The following is an 18,246-nucleotide window of genomic DNA, read 5'->3' on the forward strand; positions in this document are numbered from 1 at the left end:
ACGGCCTTTCTATGTCCTGCTGTTACAGACTCGAGGGGCAGAATGGCCTTCTCCTATTCCTGTGTGCGCTCTGCTTTGGCATTGTGATTTTGGACAATGAATATCCCCTGCTGTATCTCCCCCCATGTGCTCGCTCCGTCACCTTGCTGTCTGTCTCTCTCTCTCACTCACTCACTCACTCACTCACTCACTCACTCTCACACACACACACACACACACACACACACACACACACACACACACACACACACACACACATGCCCTCCCTCCCTCGCCCACCCAGGGATTAATCATGTCCCCCTCCCTGTTTGCTCCCTGCCCAGGACCAGTTGAAGTCTCTTGCCAATGAGATGGTGAAGGATTCCCCGGAGTTCCGGTGCCTGCAGTCTCAGTTCTCCGTACTGTATAATGAGAGCCTGCAGCTCAAGGCCCAGATGGACGATGCCCGCAGCCTGCTCTTCACCACCCGCACCACCCACCAACGCCAAGTGGAGCAGATGGAGGTGAGCTGTGGTACCTGCTCCGTCCCCAGAGCCACGCCCCTCGCCCCTCACCTCGTGCGACGCCTACCCCTTCCCCAAACTGCAAATGTCAATGAGACTTCACTTGGGCGTGAAGGTCAGGGGTCACTGTACGACCCTAGGGAAGGTCAGGTCGGGGCGGGGGGGGTCACTGTGCAACCCTGGGGAAGGTCAGATCAGGGTCACTGTGCAACCCTGGGGAAGGTCAGGTCGTGGGAGGGGGTCACTGTGCAATCCTGGGAAGGTCAGTTCAGGGGGAGGTCACTGTGTGACCCTGCGGACGGGGCAGGTGGGGGGTTGGTGACTGTGCAACCCGGAGAAATGTCCATTCAGGGTGGGGTTCACCGTGTGACCCGGAGGAAGGTCCGGTTGGGCGGGGGTCACTGTGCGACCCAGGCGAAGGTTGAGGGGGGGGGAAATCACTGTGCAATCCTGGGAAGGTCAGTTGTGGGTGGGGGGGGTTAGGTGGGGATCACTGTGTGGCCCTGCGGACGGGGCCGGTGGTGGGGGGTGACTGTGTGACCCTGGGGAAGGTCAGGTCAGGGGAGAGGGGGGGGTCACTGTGTGACCCTGGGGCAGGTCAGGGTCAGTGTATGACCCTCGTGAGCTTGTATCCTTTGCGAGGAGGCGGGGATGGAGGGTGGGGGGTGGTAGCGAGGGGAATGAGGTCAGCACCGGGGAATGGGTGGGGGGGGAGGAGGGGAGGGCGTCAGGCCTAGGTGGGGGGTTAGAATGGAATAGACCTGTGGGGGTGGGGAGGTAAGGTGCTGGGTTAAGGCCTGTGAGGGGTTGGGGGTAGGTGGAGTGGGACCTTTGCCTGGGTGTTGGCGGGGAGGATGTGGTGGCTTGGCGGAGAGAGGGTGCGGCCTGTGGAGGGGGGAGGCTGGTGTGTGGCGGGGTGGGTCGTGAGGCCTGTTTTGGGGATGTGGGGGCTGGGGCGGGCGTGGGGAGGAAGGGGGGGGTGGTGAGTGCAGTCTGCGTGGGGGGGGAAGGGTTTATTGATGAGGACTGTGCTATCTCCAGTCTGTGCTGCTGCATGTGCACGTGTGTGTGTGTGTGTGTGTGTGTCGCTCCGCAGGGCGATGAGGTGGGCCTCCAGAAGAAGTTGCGCACCGAGGTGATGCAGCTGGAGGATACCCTGGCCCAGGTCCGCAAGGAATACGAGATGTTGCGGATAGAGTTCGAGCAAACCCTCGCTGCCAACGAACAGGCGGGTGAGAACGGGTGGGACGGGGACAGCTGGGAGTGGGGCGGGGCAGCGAGAAGGCATTGGAACCACACTGGGAGGAGGGAGAGAGGGGTGTGTGGGCGATGGGAGGGGCAGCGAGGGGGCACTAGGAGGGGGGCGACTGAGAGCAGTGCGTGGTTGATGGGACAGGAGCTAATGGATGGGGAGGGAGCAGAGGGAATGGGGGTTGGGGGAATGGAGTAAGGAGGGAGAGAAGGAGGCGGATAAGAGGCTGAAGGTGGGAGGGAAGAGCTTTAGGAGGTTTGAGGGTGGGAGGGAGGAGATGGCGGGGGTTTGAGGGTGGGGGGATGGAGTGGGGGCTGTTCCTGGGTGTTAATGGGGGGTTGGTGTGGGGCGGCGGGGACGATGTGGTGGATTGGAGGAGGGAGGGTGAGGCCTGTGGAGTAGGGAGGCCTGTTTTGGGGGTGGGGGTGAGTGCAGTCTGTGTGGGGGAGGGTTTGAGGGTGTGGAGGAGGAGACGGAGGAGGTTTGTGGGTGGAGAGTTAGATTTGGAGAGGGGAGTAAAAAAGGGAAGATGGTGAGGGGAGGAATCGGAGTGAGGGAAGGGGAGAAAAGGCGACCGGTGGAAATGATTGATGGGGGAGAGAGGAGGAGGTGGTGTGGGGAAAGGAAGAGCTCTCGCTCGTTCCCGTTCGTCCAACACCACGAGGTGGGGTGATGGCTCTGTCCTCCGTCCGGGATCTCTGACTCCTCCTCTCTTCCCAATCCTCCGTCCCTTGTCCAGGGCCCATCAACCGGGAGATGCGTCACCTGATCAGCAGCCTGCAGAACCACAACCACCAGCTGAAGGGCGACGTGCAGCGTTACAAACGGAGGCTGCGAGACAGCCACACGGAGCTGGCCAAGGTGCGGCGGAAAGTCTGGGAGACCCACAGCGAGCTGGGCCTGGTGAGTCAGGGTGGACGGTGGGGGGGGTGTCTGCCAGGCAGGGCTGAGTGGGGGGGGGGTCACGGGGTCGGCGAGGGGCGGGGGGAGAGCTGTACATTCACTGGCAATGAATACCGTGGCGCACGCTGAGGCCATTTGGCCTATCAAGGCCCCTCCCCCCTCTGTTGAGGAACAGCATGTGTTTGACCTCCCTTCAACCCAGCATCCCTCCCTGGAAACTCATCCTGTTCGAATCCATGGCCTCCTCCCCTGGGAACCTTCTTTTTTCTCGACTTTACCCGTCACTGGTGGTCCTTTCAGCATCACAAATCACAAACCACCCGCTGCGTGTTAATGAAGAAAAAGAAAATTTTCTTCATTTCCTCCTCCTTTGACTGGAGTGCCCGAATTTCCAACTCCACGGTCACTGAAAACCACTTCTCAACTCTCCCAGCTCCCCGGGTTAATGTCGTCTTGAAAACCCTCATTTACGGAACGTGAGGGTGTCGCTGACTCCTGGGCCGGCCTTCATTGCCTGTCCCTAAACTGAGTGAATAGCATCGCTACAGGTCTGTAGTCACATGTAGGCCAGACTGGGTCAGATTCCTTCCCTTGAGGACGTCAGTGAACCCGATGGGTTTTTACTGACCGTCGGTGACGGATTTATGGTCGTCACTAGATTCTTTAATTCCAGATTTTTATTGAATTCAAATCTCAAACTTTGCAGTGCCAGGATTTGAACAAGGGTCTCCAGACCCCGGATCTCTAAATTAACTCGGCCATCACCTCCCAGTATTTCTCACTGTCAGCTGCGGTCGCAGAGTCATACAAATGTACAGCACTGAAACAGACCCTTTGGTCCGACTCGTCCATGCCGACCAGATATTCCAACACAATCTAGTCCCATTTGCCAGCACTTGTCCCTCCAAACCCTTCCTATTCATACACCCATCCATATGCCTTTTAAATGTTGTAATTGTACCAGCCTCCACCACTTCCTTCGGCAGCTCATTCCATATACGTACCACCCTCTGTGTGAAAACGTTGCCATTAGGTCTCTTTTCTATCTTTCCCCTCTCACCCTTAAACTACACCCACTAGTTCTGGACTCCCCCCCCCCCCCCACCCCAGGGAATAGACTTTGTCTACTTACCCTATCCATGCCCCTCAACGTCAGCCTCCAACGCTCCAGGGAAAAACACTGAGCTGACTGTGGCCAGGCTGTTCTGGCAATCTGCCAGCACAGGCCCCAGCTGAAGGCTGGGCCTTTCCTGACCCTGTAGTGGGAGTGAGTGGGGAGGGAATTAGAGACATTGGACGGTGCAGGTTGACAGTCACAGCCCCTTTCCATTCCCACCTTCCAAGGTCCGGTCGCGGGGATCCAGCGGGTCGCAACCGCAGGCCGGAGGCACTGAGCAGGTCAAAGAGGAGGCCCCAGACATCAAGCAGGAGCCCGAGGACAGCAGCAGCAAGAGGGAGAAAGAGGAAGCCGAGGCTGCCAAGCAACGCCGACAGCAGCAGCAGCAGCAGGAAGAGGAGAAGGAGAAGGAGAAAGAAAAAGAGAGAGAGCGGGAGAAGCGCGAGAAGGAGAGAGAACGGGCCAGGGAGAAGGGGAGGGAGAAGGACACCGAGAAAGATCGGGACAAGGACAAGGCAGACAAGGAGAGAGACAGGAGTAAACCCGAGGACACCAAGAAAAAGGAGGCGGAGATGGTCAAACAGCTACGAGGCGAACTGAAGTAAGTTGATGTGTAAGAGCAGAGCACAGTGCTCACAATGTGAAATAATTCAGGTATACAGAGTCAGGAACTGTGCACAGTGCTCCCAATGTGGAATAATTCAGGTAAATAGGGACAGGAACTGTGCACCATGCTCCCATTGTGGAATGAATCGGGAGACAGAGCGAATAACTGTGCACAGGGCTCCTATTGTGGAATAATTCAGGTATACAGAGACAGGAACTGTGTACAGTGCTCCCAAAGTGGAATAAGTACAGGTATAATGAGACAGGAACTGTGCACAGCGCTCTGTGTGGAATAATTCAGGTGTACAGCGACAGGAACTGTGTACAGTGCTCCCATTGTGGAATAATTCAGGTACACAGTAACAGGAACTGAGCACAGTGTTCCCATTGTGGAATACGTACAGGTATAATGAGACAGGAACTGTGCACAACGCTCTGTGAGGAATAATTCAGGTATACAGTGACAGGATCTGTGCACATTGCTCCCATTGTGGAATAATTCAGGTGTACAGAGGTGGGAACTGTGCACAGGGCTCCCATTGTGGAATAATTCAGGTGTGCAGAGGCAGGAACTGTGCACAGTGCTCCCAGTATGGAATAATTCAGGGAGACAGTGTGAGGAACTGTGTACAGTGCTCCCGGTGTGGAATGAATCGGTGCGACAGAGACAGGAACGGTGCACAGTGCTCCCAATGTGGAATAATTCAGGTATACAGTGACAGGAACTGTGCACAAAGCTCCCGATGTGAAATAATTCAGGTATACCGGGACAGGAACTGTGCACAGTGGTCCCAGTGTACAATAATTCAGGTATACAGAGACAGGAACTGTGCACAGTGCCCCCAATGTAGAATAATTCAGGTATACCGTGACAAGAACTTTGCACTGAGCTCCCAGTGTGGCATAATTGAGGAAGACAGTGACAGGTACAGCGCACAGTGTTCCCAATGTTGAATAAATACAGGTATAATGAGACAGGAACTGTGCACAGCGCTCTGTGTGGAATAATTCAGGTGCACAGTAACAGGAACTGAGCACAGTGCTCCCATTGTGGAATAATTCAAGTATACCTGGGCAGGAACTGTGCACAGAGCTCCCAATGTAGAATAATTCAGGTATACCATGACAAGAACTCTGCACAGTGATCCCAATGTGAAATAATTCAGGTATACAGAGACAGGAACTGTGCACAGTGCTCCCAACTTGTAAGAATTCAGGTACACAGTAACTGGAACTGAGCACAGTGCTCCCACTGTGGAATAATTCAAGTATACAGGGCGGGAACTGTGCACAGTGCTCCCAATGTAGAGTAGTTCAGGTATACAGTGACAGGAACTGTGCACAGAGCTCCCAGAGTGCAATAATTGAGGAAGACAGTGACAGGTACAGCGCACAGTGCTCCCAATGTGGAATAAATCGGGAGACAGAGACAGGAAATGTGCACAGAGCTCCCATTGTGGAATAATTCGGGTGTCCGGGGCAGGACCTCTGCACAGTGCTTCCAATGTAGAATAATTCGGGTATACAGAGACCGGAACTGTGCACAGTGCTCCCAATGTGGAATAATTGAGGAAGACAGTGACAGGTACAGTGCACAGTGCTCCCAATGTGGAATAAATACAGGTATAATGAGACAGGAACTGTGAACAGTGCTCCCAGTATGGAATAATTCAGGTATACAGAGACAGGAACTGTGCACAGAGCTCCCATTGTAGAATAATTCAGGTATACAGTGACAGGAACTGTGCACAGCGCTCTCACTGTGGAATAATTCATGCGTACAGAGACAGGAACTATACACAATGCTCACAATGTGGAATAATTCAGGTATACAGAGAGAGAAAGTGTGCACAGTGCTCCCAACATGTAAGAATTCAGGTATCCAGTGCCAGGGAGTGTGCACAGTGCTCCCAATGGGAATAATTCAGGTATAGTGACAGGAACGTTGCCTAGTGCTCCCAGTGTGCAATAATTGAGGTATACAGAGACTGGGAGCACTTTGCACAGTTCCTGTCATTGTATACCTGAATTATTCCACATTGGGAGCACTTTGCACACTTCCGATGTGGAATAATTCAGGTATACAATGACAGGAACTGTACAAAGTGCTCCCAGTCTCTGTATACCCCAATTATTGCACACTGGGAGCACTGTGCACAGTTCCTGTCTTTGGATACCTGAATTACTCCACAGTGGGAGCACTATGCAAGGTTCCTGTCTCTGTATACCTGAATTATTCCCATTGGGAGCACTGTGCAGTCCCTGGCACTGGATACCTGAATTCTTACACTTTGGGAGCACTGTGCACACTTTCTCTCTCTGTATACCTGAATTATTCCACATTGCAAGCATTGTGTACAGTTCCTGAATCTGTACGCGTGAATTATTCCACGGTGAGAGCGCTGTGCACAGTTCCAGTCTCTGTATACCTGAATTAATCCACATATGGAGCACTGTTCACAGTCTCTGTATACTTGAATTATTCCACATTGGGAGCGCTGTGCACAGTTCCTGCCTCTGTATATAGGAATTATTACACATTGGGAGCACCGTGCACAATTCCTGTGACTGTATACCTGAATTATTCGACATTGGGAGCACTGTGCACAGTTCCTGCCTCTGTATATAGGAATTATTACACATTGGGAGCTCTGTGCACAATTCCTGTGACTGTATACCTGAATTATTCGACATTGGGAGCACTGTGCACAGTTCCTGCCTCTGTATATAGGAATTATTACACATTGGGAGCACTGTGCACAATTCCTGTGACTGTATACCTGAATTATTTCACATATGGAGCACTGTTCACAGTCCCTGTCTCTGTATACCAGAATTATTCCACACTGAGAGCGCTGTGTGCTGTACCTGTCATTGTCTTCCTCAATTATTCCACATTGGGAGCACTGTGCACAGTTCCTGTCTCTGTCTCCCGATTCATTCCACATTGGGAGCACTGTGCTCAGTTCCTGTTACTGTACACCTGAATTATTCCACAATGGGAGCACTGTGCACAGTTCCTGTCTCATTGTACCTGTACGTATTCCACAATGGGAGCACTGTGCACACTTCTTGTCTCTTTCTCCCGATTCATTCCACAATGGGATCATGGTGCACAGTTCCTGACACTGTACACCTGAATTATTGTACATTGGGAGCACTGTGCACAGTTCCTGACACTGTCTCCCTGAATTATTCCAGACTGCGAGCACTGTGCACAGTTCCTGTCTCTGTCTCCCAATTCATTCCACAATGGCAGTACTGTGAACAGTTCCTGTCTCTGTCTCCCAGAATAATTCCACATTGGGAGCACTGTGCACAGTTCCTGTCATTGTATACCTGAATTATTCCACATCAGAAGTGTGCAAAGTGCTCCCAATGTGGAATAATTCAGGTATACAATGACAGGAACTGTGTACAGTGCTCCCATTGTGGAGTAATTGAGGTATATAGTCACAGGAATTGTGCACAGTGCTCCCAATGTTTAATAATTCCTATATACAGAGGCAGGAACTGTGCACAGTGCTCCTAATGTGGAATAATTCAGGTATACAGTCACAGGAATTGTGCACAGTGCTCCCAATGTTTAATAATTCCTATATACAGAGGCAGGAACTGTGCACAGTTCTCCCAATGTGCTATAATTTCGGGTGTCTGAGACAGGAACCGTGCACAGTGTTCCCAATGTCGAATAATTCAGGTCTTCTGAGACAGGAACTGTGCACAGTTCCTTCGATATGGAATAAATCAGGTATACAGAGACAGGAACTGCACACAGTGCTCCCAATGTGGAATACCTCTGGGTGCCGGAGACAGGAACTGTGCGCAGTGTTCCCAACGTGTAAGAATTCAGGTATACAGTGACAGGAACTGTGCACAATGCTTCCATTGTGGAATAGTTCAGGTGTACACGGACAGGAACAGTGCACAGTGAAATAGTGCAGGCATACAGGGACAGGAACAGAGCTCCCAGTATGGATTAATTCAGGGAGACACTGACAGGAACTGTGCACAAAGCTCCCGGTGTGAAATAATTCAGGTATGCAGGGACAAGAACTCAGAACAGTGCTCCCATTGTGGAATGAATCGGGAGACAGACAGGAACTGTGCACAGGGTTCCCATTGTGGAATAATTCAGGGTATACAGGGACAGGCATTGTGCACAGTGCTCCCAATGTGTAATAATTCCTATATACAAAGGCAGGAACTGTGCACACTGCTCTCATTGTGGAATAATTCAGGTATACAGTGACAGGAACAGTGCTCGCAAAAGTATGGAATAATTCAGGTATACAGTGTCAGGAACTGTGCACAGTGCTCCCAGTGTGGAATAATTCAGGTATACAGAGACAGGAACTGTGCACAGTGCTCTCAATGTGGAATATTTCAAGTATACAGAGACAGGAACTGTGCACAGTGCTCCCAATGTGGAATAATTCTGGGATAGTGTGACAAAAACTGTGCACAGTGCTCCCAATGTGGAATAATTCCGGGTGACGGAGACAGGAACTGAGCACAGTGCTCCCAATGTGGAATAATTCAGGTATACAGAGACAGGAAATGTGGGATAGTACACGTATACAGAGTCTGGAACTGTGCACAGTGCTCTCCATGTGGTATAATTCACGTTTACAGAGACAGGAACTGTGCACAGTGCTCCTAATGTGGAATAGTTCAGGTACAAAGAGATTGAAACAATGCACAGTGCACTCAATGTGGATTAATTCGGGTAAGCAGGGACCTGAACTGTGCATAGTGCTCCCAATGTGGAATAATTCACGTATACAGAGACAGGAACTGTGCACTGTGCTCCCAATGTGGAATAATTCACGTATACAGAGACAGGAACTGTGCACTGTGCTCCCAATGTACAATCATTCCGGTATACAGAGACAGGAAATGTGCGTTGTGCTCCCAGTGTTGAATATTTCAAGTATTCCGATACAGGATCTGTGCACAGTGTTTCCAATCTGGAATAATACAGGTATACAAGGACAGGAACTGTATACTGGATTAGTGGTGCTGGAAGAGCACAGCAGTTCAGGCAGCATCCAATGAGCAGCGAAATCGACGTTTCGGGCAAAAGCCCTTCATCAGGAATAAAGGCAGTGAGCCTGAAGCACGGAGAGATAAGCTAGAGGAGGGTGGGGGTGGGGAGAGAGTAGCATAGAGTACAATGGGTGAGTGGGGGAGGAGATGAAGGTGATAGGTCAAGGAGGAGAGGGTGGAGTGGATAGGTGGAAAAGAAGATAGGCAGGTCGGACAAGTCAAGGAGACAGTTTCTTGTAGAGAGAGGAGGAAAACTTCTTCAAGGCAGGCATCCTTGCAAGGACAGGAACTGTGCACAGTGCTCCCAATGTTGAATAATTCAGGTATACTGAGACAGGAACTGTGCTCAGTGCCTTCGATATGGAATAAATCAGCTATACAGAGACAGGAACTGCGCACAGTGCTCCCAATGTGGAATAATTCTGGGTGACGGAGACAGGAACTGTGCACAGTGTTCCCAACTTGTAAGAATTCAGGTATACAGTGATAGGTACTGTGTACAGTGCTCCCAATGTACAATAATTGAGGTATACAGTGACAGGAACTGATCATAGTGCTCCCAGTGTGGAATAATTCAGGCGTACAGAGACAGGAACTGTGTACAGCGCTTCCAATGTGGAATAGTTCTAGGTGACAGAGACAGGAACTGTGCGCAGTGCTTCCAATGTGGAATAATTCTGGGATAGTGTAACGAACTGTGCACAGTGCTCCAGATGTGGATTAATTCAGGTATACAGAGACAGGAACTGTGCACAGTGCTCCCAATGTGGAATAATTCTGGGATAGAGTAACAGGAATTGTGCACAGTGCTCCCAATGTGGAATAGTTCCGGGAGTCAGGCAGGAACTGTGCAGATTGCTCTCATTGTGGAATAATTCAGGTATACAGAGACAGGAACTGTGCACAGTGCTCCCAATGTGGAATGAATCGGGAGACAGAGACAAGAACTGTGCACAGGGCTCCCATTGTGGAATAATTCAGGTGTACAGAGGCAGGAACTGTGCACAGGGCTCCCATTGTGGAATAATTCAGGTGTGCAGAGGCAGGAACTGTGCACAGTGCTCCCAGTACGGAATAATTCAGGGAGACAGTGTCAGGAACTGTGCACAGTGCTCCCAGTGTGGAATGAATCGGGGCGACAGAGACAGGAACTGTGCACAGTGCTCTCCATGTGGAATAATTTAGGTATACAGTGACAGGAACTGTGCACAGTGCTCCCAATGTGAAATACATACAGGTATAATGAGACAGGAACTGTGCACAGCACTCTCAGTGTGGAATAATTCAGGTATACAGAAACAGGAACTGTGCACAGTGCTCCCAATGTGGAATTAATCAGGTATACAGTCACAGGAACTGTGCACAGTGCTCCCAATATGTAACAATTCCTATATACAGAGACAGGGACTGTGCACAGTGCTCCCAATGTGGAATAATTCAGGTATACAGAGATAGGGACTGTGAACTGTGCTCCATATGCGGAATAATTGAGGTATACAGAGACAGGAACTGTGCACCATGCTCCCATTGTGGAATAATTCGGGTATACAGTGTCAGGAACTGTGCACAGTGCTCCCAATGAGGAATAATTCAGGGAGACAGTGACAGGAACTCTGCACAGTGCTCCCAATGTGGAATAATTCAGGTATACATAGACAGAGACTCAGCGCAGTGCTCCCAGTGTGGAATGAATCGGGAGACAGAGACAGGAACTGTGCACAGTGCTGCCATTGTGTAATAATTCCGGGAGTCAGAGACAGGAACTGTGCATAGTGCTCTTAATGTGGAATAATTCAGGTGTACAGGGACAGGAACAGTGCACAATGCTCCCAATGTGGAATAATTCTGGGTGACGGAGACAGGAACTGTGCACAGTGCTGCCAATGTGGAATAATTCAGGTATACAGGGACAGGAACTGTGCACAGTGCTCTCAATGTGGAATAATTCTGTGATAGAGTAACAGGAACTGTGCACAGTGCTCCCAATGTGGAATACTTCAGATATACAGGGACAGGAACTGTGCACAGTGCTCCCAATGTGGAATAGTTCCGGGTGATGGAGACAGGAACTGTGCACAGTGCTCCCAATGTGGAATAATTCATGTATACAGAGACAGGGACTGTGCATAGTGCTCTCCATGTGGAATAATTCAGGTATACAGTGACAGGAACTGTGCACAGTGCTCCCAATGTGGAATGATTCACGTTTACAAAGACAGGAACTGTGCACTGTGCTCCCAATGTGGAATGATTCACGTTTACAAAGACAGGAACTGTGCACTGTGCTCCCAATGTGGAATGATTCACGTTTACAAAGACAGGAACTGTGCACTGTGCTCCCAGTGTGGAATGATTCCGGTATACAGAGACAGGAAATGTGCGTTGTGCTCCCAGTGTTGAATATTTCAAGTATTCCAAAACAGGATCTGTGCACAGTGCTTCCAATCTGGAATAGTTCCGGGTGATGGAGACAGGAACTGTGCACAGTGCTCCCAATGTGGAATAATTCATGTATACAGAGACAGGGACTGTGCATAGTGCTCTCCATGTGGAATAATTCAGGTATACAGTGACAGGGACTGTGCACAGTGCTCCCAGTGTGGAATACTTCAGGACGACAGGGACAGGAACTTAGCACAGTGCTCCCAATGCAGAATAATTCAGGTATACAGAGACAGGAACTGGACTACCAGTTCTATCACCGAACCGCTGTGTTATTGTTCCCTGTGTGTACAGGAGAGCACAGGAAAGTCAGAAGGAGATGAAGCTCCTGTTGGACATGTACCGCTCATCGCCAAAGGAGCAGAGGGACAAAGTTCAGCTGATGGCATCGGAGAAGAGGGCGAAGGCAGAGGTGAGTGCTAGACTGTTGGCATGTTCTGCAGGAGGGTCAGCGTGAGGGATTGGCAAAGGGATTCTAGGTCACCCCATTGCCCGGAGTCAGTGATCTGAGCGGGGGGGGGGGGGGGGTGGTGCGGGGAGATGGTCTGTGATCTGTTAGCGTTTGGGATGGGCGAACTTGGATGGCTCGGAGTGAGAGATTCCTGCTGCAGGCTGTCTTTGGTGAGAAACACCCTGGGACAGTCTGACCAGTCTCCGTCTCTGTGGAAGCAGGCCCTGATGGGTCAGCAGCCTGGCTTCCTGCAGTGATCGGGATGGCCAACATTTGAGCCCTTACCCCTGGAGTTTGGGAAAATAAGAGGCCTTTGTGTTCAAACATAGAGACTTCCTCCCAGGATCGGTGCTGAGAATCTGAGTTCTCTGTGACTCCTGTTTTGTCTCTCTCTCCCTGTCTCTCCGTCCCCCATCTCTCCCTCCGTCCCACTCACTCTCCCTGCCCGTGTTCTGTTCCCTCCCTCTGACCATGAGGATACAGAGTATCCCAGTGTCCCGTTCCCTCCCCTCCCAATGTGCCATTCCCACCCTCCCCTGATCCGTTCCCGCCCTCTGGCCAGGGGATACAGAGTATTTAGATTCCCATTTGCTCCCTCCTGGTGTTCCGTTCCCTCCCTCTGACAGTGTGGATACAGAGTATCCCAGTGTCCCGTTCCCTCCCTCTGACCGTGAGGGTATGGAGTATCCCGGCGTCCCCGCGCCCTCCCCTCGCGGCATCCCCGCGCCCTCCCCTCTGACGGGCTGCCTTCCTGTTGCAGCTGGAGAACCTGAGGCAGAGGCTGAAGGAGCTGGAGGAGAAGGAGAGGCACGAGGGCAAGAAGATGGCAGATGTGGAGGCTCTGCGCCGGATGAAGCTGGTGGATGAACAAATGGAGCACATGCTGAAAAAGGTCGCCATGGCGAAGCAGGTGAGGGGTGACGGGTGAAGGGTCAGGGTAGAGAGAGGGACGTGTGAGTTGGTGGGAGGGAGAAATTTACCCAATGGGACTGAAGCTATCTCAACTCTCTCACAGTGAGACCAGCCGTGATTGCATTGCAGTAGCGCCTGAATTGGAGTGAAATGTCAAAAAGGCCGGAGGGGGGAGGTCAGGGAGACTGAGACAAGGCAGAAGTGGGGCAAAGTGGGGAGGGGAAAGGATACTTGGGGGGGGCGGGCTAAGTGGTGGAGTTGGGAGACAGAGGGGTAGGGGGATGGAGACGAAGGGCCCGGGAGCGGGGAGCGAGAGGGGGCCGGGCAAGGAGGAAATGGGGCCAGCAGGGGCAGAGGAGACAGGGCCGGGGGAGGGGGTAAGACAGGGCTAGGGGAAGGGGATGGAGAGGGTGGGGGTGACGGGAGAGGGAGTGGGGTAGATGTTACAGTGATCGAGTGGGTTATCAGGTTGGAGAACAGCAGTGTTGTGGATGTGTTGAAGTTGAAGGGGGAGCATTGAAGTAGTTGGGAGTGGGAATGACTGAGGCAGGATGGGGGCTTCTCAGTGCAAGACACATCAGTTTCTCACACCCTTAATATCCTGAGTGAAAATTCAAATTGTATAAACCACAGATGATCCTGAAATGGTTAAAACATCGCCTGTGAAGTTTAGATTTACACACACACACACATATATATACACATACACAGTATAGTGACTGACACTGAGCATCACACGCACAGTCTGTGAGGGGGACACATACTGTACAGGACTGAGTCTGTTTCTCCCTCTGTCACTCTGCACTGTCCCCGTGTTTTTCAGGAGGAGGAAGCTCTCCTGTCGGAGATGGATGTGACTGGCCAGGCGTTTGAGGACATGCAGGAACAGAACATCCGGCTGATGCAGCAGCTTCGAGAAAAGGACGACGCGAACTTCAAGCTGATGTCTGAACGAATCAAATCCAACCAGATCCACAAACTGCTGAAGGAGGAGAAGGAGGAGCTGGGAGACCAGCTGCTGACCTTAAAAACACAAGTCAGTGAGCACTGTGGAGGGCTGTGAGCAGAGGCCCTCACACTCCCTATCCCCATCCTGCCCTCACTGTGCCCTCTAATTCACAACCTTACCTCCCACCCTCCCTCCCTCGCTCTGTCCCTCCCTCCCTCCCTCGCTCTGTCCCTCCCTCCCTCCCTCGCTCTGTCCCTCCCTCCCTCCCTCGCTCTGTCCCTCCCTCCCTCCCTCGCTCTGTCCCTCCCTCCCTCCCTCGCTCTGTCCCTCCCTCCCTCCCTCGCTCCGTCCCTCCCTCCCTCCCTCGCTCCGTCCCTCCCTCGCTCCGTCCCTCCCTCCCTCGCTCCGTCCCTCCCTCCCTCGCTCCGTCCCTCCCTCCCTCGCTCCTCCCTCCCTCCCTCGCTGCGTCCCTCCCTCCCTCCCTCCGTTCCTCCGTCCCTCCCTCCCTCGCTCCGTCCCTCCCTCCCTCCCTCCCTCGCTCCGTCCCTCCCTCGCTCCGTCCCTCCCTCCCTCCCTCGCTCCGTCCCTCCCTCCCTCCCTCCCTCGCTCCGTCCCTCCCTCCCTCCCTCCTTCCCTCGCTCCGTCCCTCCCTCCCTCCCTCCTTCCCTCGCTCCGTCCCTCCCTCCCTCCCTCGCTCCGTCCCTCCCTCCCTCCCTCGCTCCGTCCCTCCCTCCCTCCCTCGCTCCGTCCCTCCTTCTCACCCTCGGTTCCTCCTTCCCACCCTCCGTCCCTCCTCCATTGACGTCCATCGTCACTGTTAACTATCTCTTTGTGTGGCTACAATTTCTCCACTTGTATGTCTATCTCCCTGGTGTTTGTACTCACTTGCAGTATTTTCTTTCACTGATGTTCGTTTTCTCTCTCTCCCTCTCTCTCTCTCTCTCTCTCTCTCACACACACACACACACACCTGTTCTCATTCTCTGTTCTGCCCCTTTCACTTTCTCTTGTTCTCTCTCTCTGTCACGTTCTGACTTTCTCTTTCAATCACTCGCGCTCTCTCTTTGACCTGCTCATGCTTTTGCTGTCGTGTCACACTTGCTTTCTCTCTCTCTCTCTCACACACGCACACAGGCGCTCTCTTTATTCTCACTTTCTCTCTCTCTGTCGCTCTGTCCCCCTGTCTCAGGTTGACGCCCAGCTCCAGGTGGTGAAAAAGTTGGAAGAGAAGGAGCAGTTACTGCAGACGAACCTGACGGCCATGGAGAAGGAGCTCTCCCTGCGAACCCAGACCCTGGACATGCACAAGCGCAAGGTAAGAGGACAGGGAGCTGGGGGCCTTCCCTCCTCTCCAATCCGAGCTGGTGGGCTCGTCCGCTGCAGCAACTCACGTCACAGAAGGAGTTGCATTTTCGAGCACATTCTTATGGCACGGTGAAATAATATTTACACTCTCGCACCCTCCCTCCTCGTCTCCATCCTTCCCTCGTCTCCCTCCCTTGCTCCATCCCCCTCTTTGTGGGTCTCTCCCTGCCTCCCCATTCCTCCCCTTTCCTCCTCTTTCCTCCTCTTTCCTATTGCCGGCACTGACACGCCACGCTCCCAACCCATCTCTTGTGTCTCTGCTGCTGCTGCCTTGTTTTCGCACACTGACTCTCTCTTTTACCATCTCGTTCCCGCACATTCTCACACTCGTTCTCCCCCCTCACCCCCTCACTTCGCCTTCCTCTCTCCCTCCCCCCGCCTTCCTCTCTCCCTCCCCCCCGCCTTCCTCTCTCCCTCCCCCCCGCCTTCCTCTCTCCCTCCCCCCCGCCTTCCTCTCTCCCTCCCCCCCGCCTTCCTCTCTCCCTCCCCCCCGCCTTCCTCTCTCCCTCCCCCCCGCCTTCCTCTCTCCCTCCCCCCCCGCCTTCCTCTCTCCCTCCCCCCCGCCTTCCTCTCTCCCTCCCCCCCGCCTTCCTCTCTCCCTCCCCCCCGCCTTCCTCTCTCCCCCCCCCGCCTTCCTCTCTTTTCCCCGCCCCCGCCTTCCTCTCTCCCTCCCCCCCGCCTTCCTCTCTCCCTCCCCCCCGCCTTCCTCTCTCCCCCCCCCGCCTTCCTCTCTCCCCCCCCCCGCCTTCCTCTCTCCCCCCCCCGCCTTCCTCTCTTCCCCCCCCGCCATCCTCTCTTCCCCCCCGCCATCCTCTCTTCCCCCCCCCGCCATCCTCTCCCCCCCCCCCCCCCCCGCCATCCTCTCTCCCCCCCCCCCCCCCCCCCCCGCCATCCTCTCTCCCCCCCCCCCCGCCATCCTCTCTCCCCCCCCCCCCGCCTTCCTCTCTCCCCCCCCCCGCCTTCCTCTCTCCCCCCCCACGCCTTCCTCTCTTCCCCCCCCGCCTTCCTCTCTCCCCCCCCGCCTTCCTCTCTCCCCCCCCGCCTTCCTCTCTCCCCCCCCGCCTTCCTCTCTCCCCCCCCGCCTTCCTCTCTCCCCCCCCCGCCTTCCTCTCTCCCCCCCCGCCTTCCTCTCTCCCCCCCCGCCTTCCTCTCTCCCCCCCCGCCTTCCTCTCTCCCCCCCCCGCCTTCCTCTCTCCCCCCCCCGCCTTCCTCTCTCCCCCCCCCCCGTCTTCCTCTCTCCCCCCCCCCCCGTCTTCCTCTCTCCCCCCCCCCCGTCTTCCTCTCTCTCCCCCCCCCGTCTTCCTCTCTCTCCCCCCCCCGCCTTCCTCTCTCCCCCCCCCCCGCCTTCCTCTCTCCCCCCCCCCCCCCCCCCCCCCCCCCCCCCCCCCCCCCCCCCCCCCCCCCCCCCCCCCCCCCCCCCCCCCCGCCTTCCTCTCTCCCCCCCCCCCGCCTTCCTCTCTCCCCCCCCCCGCCTTCCTCTCTCCCCCCCCCGCCTTCCTCTCTCCCCCCCCCCGCCTTCCTCTCTTCCCCCCCCCCCCCGCCATCCTCTCTTTCCCCCCCCCGCCATCCTCTCTTTCCCCCCCCCGCCATCCTCTCTTCCCCCCCCCGCCATCCTCTCTTTCCCCCCCCCCGCCATCCTCTCTTTCCCCCCCCCCGCCATCCTCTCTTTCCCCCCCCCCGCCATCCTCTCTTTCCCCCCCCCGCCATCCTCTCTTTCCCCCCCCCGCCATCCTCTCTTTCCCCCCCCCCGCCATCCTCTCTTCCCCCCCCCCCCGCCTTCCTCTCTCTCTCCCCCCTCCTTCTCCCTCTCTCTCTCCCCCCCTTCTCCCCTCCCTCTCTCTCTCTCCCCCCCTGCCTTCTCCCTCTCTCTCTCCCCCCCTTCTCCCTCCCTCTCTCTCTCTCCCCCCCCTGCCTTCTCCCTCTCTCTCTCCCCCCCACTCTCCCTCTGATTTCCTCTCCCCTTCGCTCCTCCTCTCCACGACCCACCCCCCTCACCGACGCACCCCCCTCTGTCAGGCAGTGGAGGCTGCCCAATTAGCTGAAGACCTGAAGTTGCAGCTGGAAACTGATCAGAAGAAACTCTCTGAGGTTCAGAACGATATCATCGAGGGCAGCGTGGCCCGAGAGAAGGAAACGTTCAATTATAAGCGAGCACAGGTCAGTGGAACGGGATAATGGGAGAGAGATGATTATAATCCGTTGTCAGCATTGAGTGTACCTGGGGCAGCGACGGGGCAGGTTAGAAACAGAGTAAAGCTCTCTCTACACTGTCCCCCATCAAACTCTCCCAGCACAGGCACAGCATGGGGTTAGATACAGAGTAAAGCTCCCTCTACACTGTCCCCCATCAAACTCTCCCAGCACAGGCACAGCATGGGGTTAGATACAGAGTAAAGCTCCCTCTACACTGTCCCCCATCAAACTCTCCCAGCACAGGCACAGCACGGGGTTAGATACAGAGTAAAGCTCCCTCTGCACTGTCCCCCATCAAACTCTCCCAGCACAGGCACAGCATGGGGTTAGATACAGAGTAAAGCTCCCTCTACACTGTCCCCATCAAACTCTCCCAGCACAGGCACAGCACGGGGTTAGATACAGAGTAAAGCTCCCTCTGCACTGTCCCCCATCACTCCCTCCCAGGAACAGGGACAGGGACAGGCACAGGGACAGCACGGGGTTGGATACAGAGGGAAGTTT

General features: G+C 54.4%; 1 protein-coding gene across 5 annotated transcripts in view; it reads left to right on the top strand.

Moving 5' to 3' along the window:
- Positions 1-18,246, top strand: part of LOC140455403 (E3 ubiquitin-protein ligase BRE1A-like) — a 42,761-nt gene that overhangs the window by 18,709 nt on the left and 5,806 nt on the right. For all 5 annotated transcript variants that reach the window (XM_072550224.1, XM_072550223.1, XM_072550227.1 and 2 more), the window contains exons 10-18: positions 324-503; positions 1,600-1,735; positions 2,495-2,658; positions 4,003-4,376; positions 12,167-12,284; positions 13,084-13,233; positions 14,059-14,271; positions 15,374-15,499; positions 17,566-17,706. In XM_072550224.1, coding sequence (XP_072406325.1) covers positions 324-503; positions 1,600-1,735; positions 2,495-2,658; positions 4,003-4,376; positions 12,167-12,284; positions 13,084-13,233; positions 14,059-14,271; positions 15,374-15,499; positions 17,566-17,706 — 1,602 coding nt within the window. The remainder of the gene's footprint in view (positions 1-323; positions 504-1,599; positions 1,736-2,494; positions 2,659-4,002; positions 4,377-12,166; positions 12,285-13,083; positions 13,234-14,058; positions 14,272-15,373; positions 15,500-17,565; positions 17,707-18,246) is intronic.

The sequence above is a fragment of the Chiloscyllium punctatum genome, chromosome 30 (genome assembly GCF_047496795.1).
Source record: "Chiloscyllium punctatum isolate Juve2018m chromosome 30, sChiPun1.3, whole genome shotgun sequence".
Taxonomy (NCBI): Eukaryota; Metazoa; Chordata; class Chondrichthyes; order Orectolobiformes; family Hemiscylliidae; genus Chiloscyllium; species Chiloscyllium punctatum.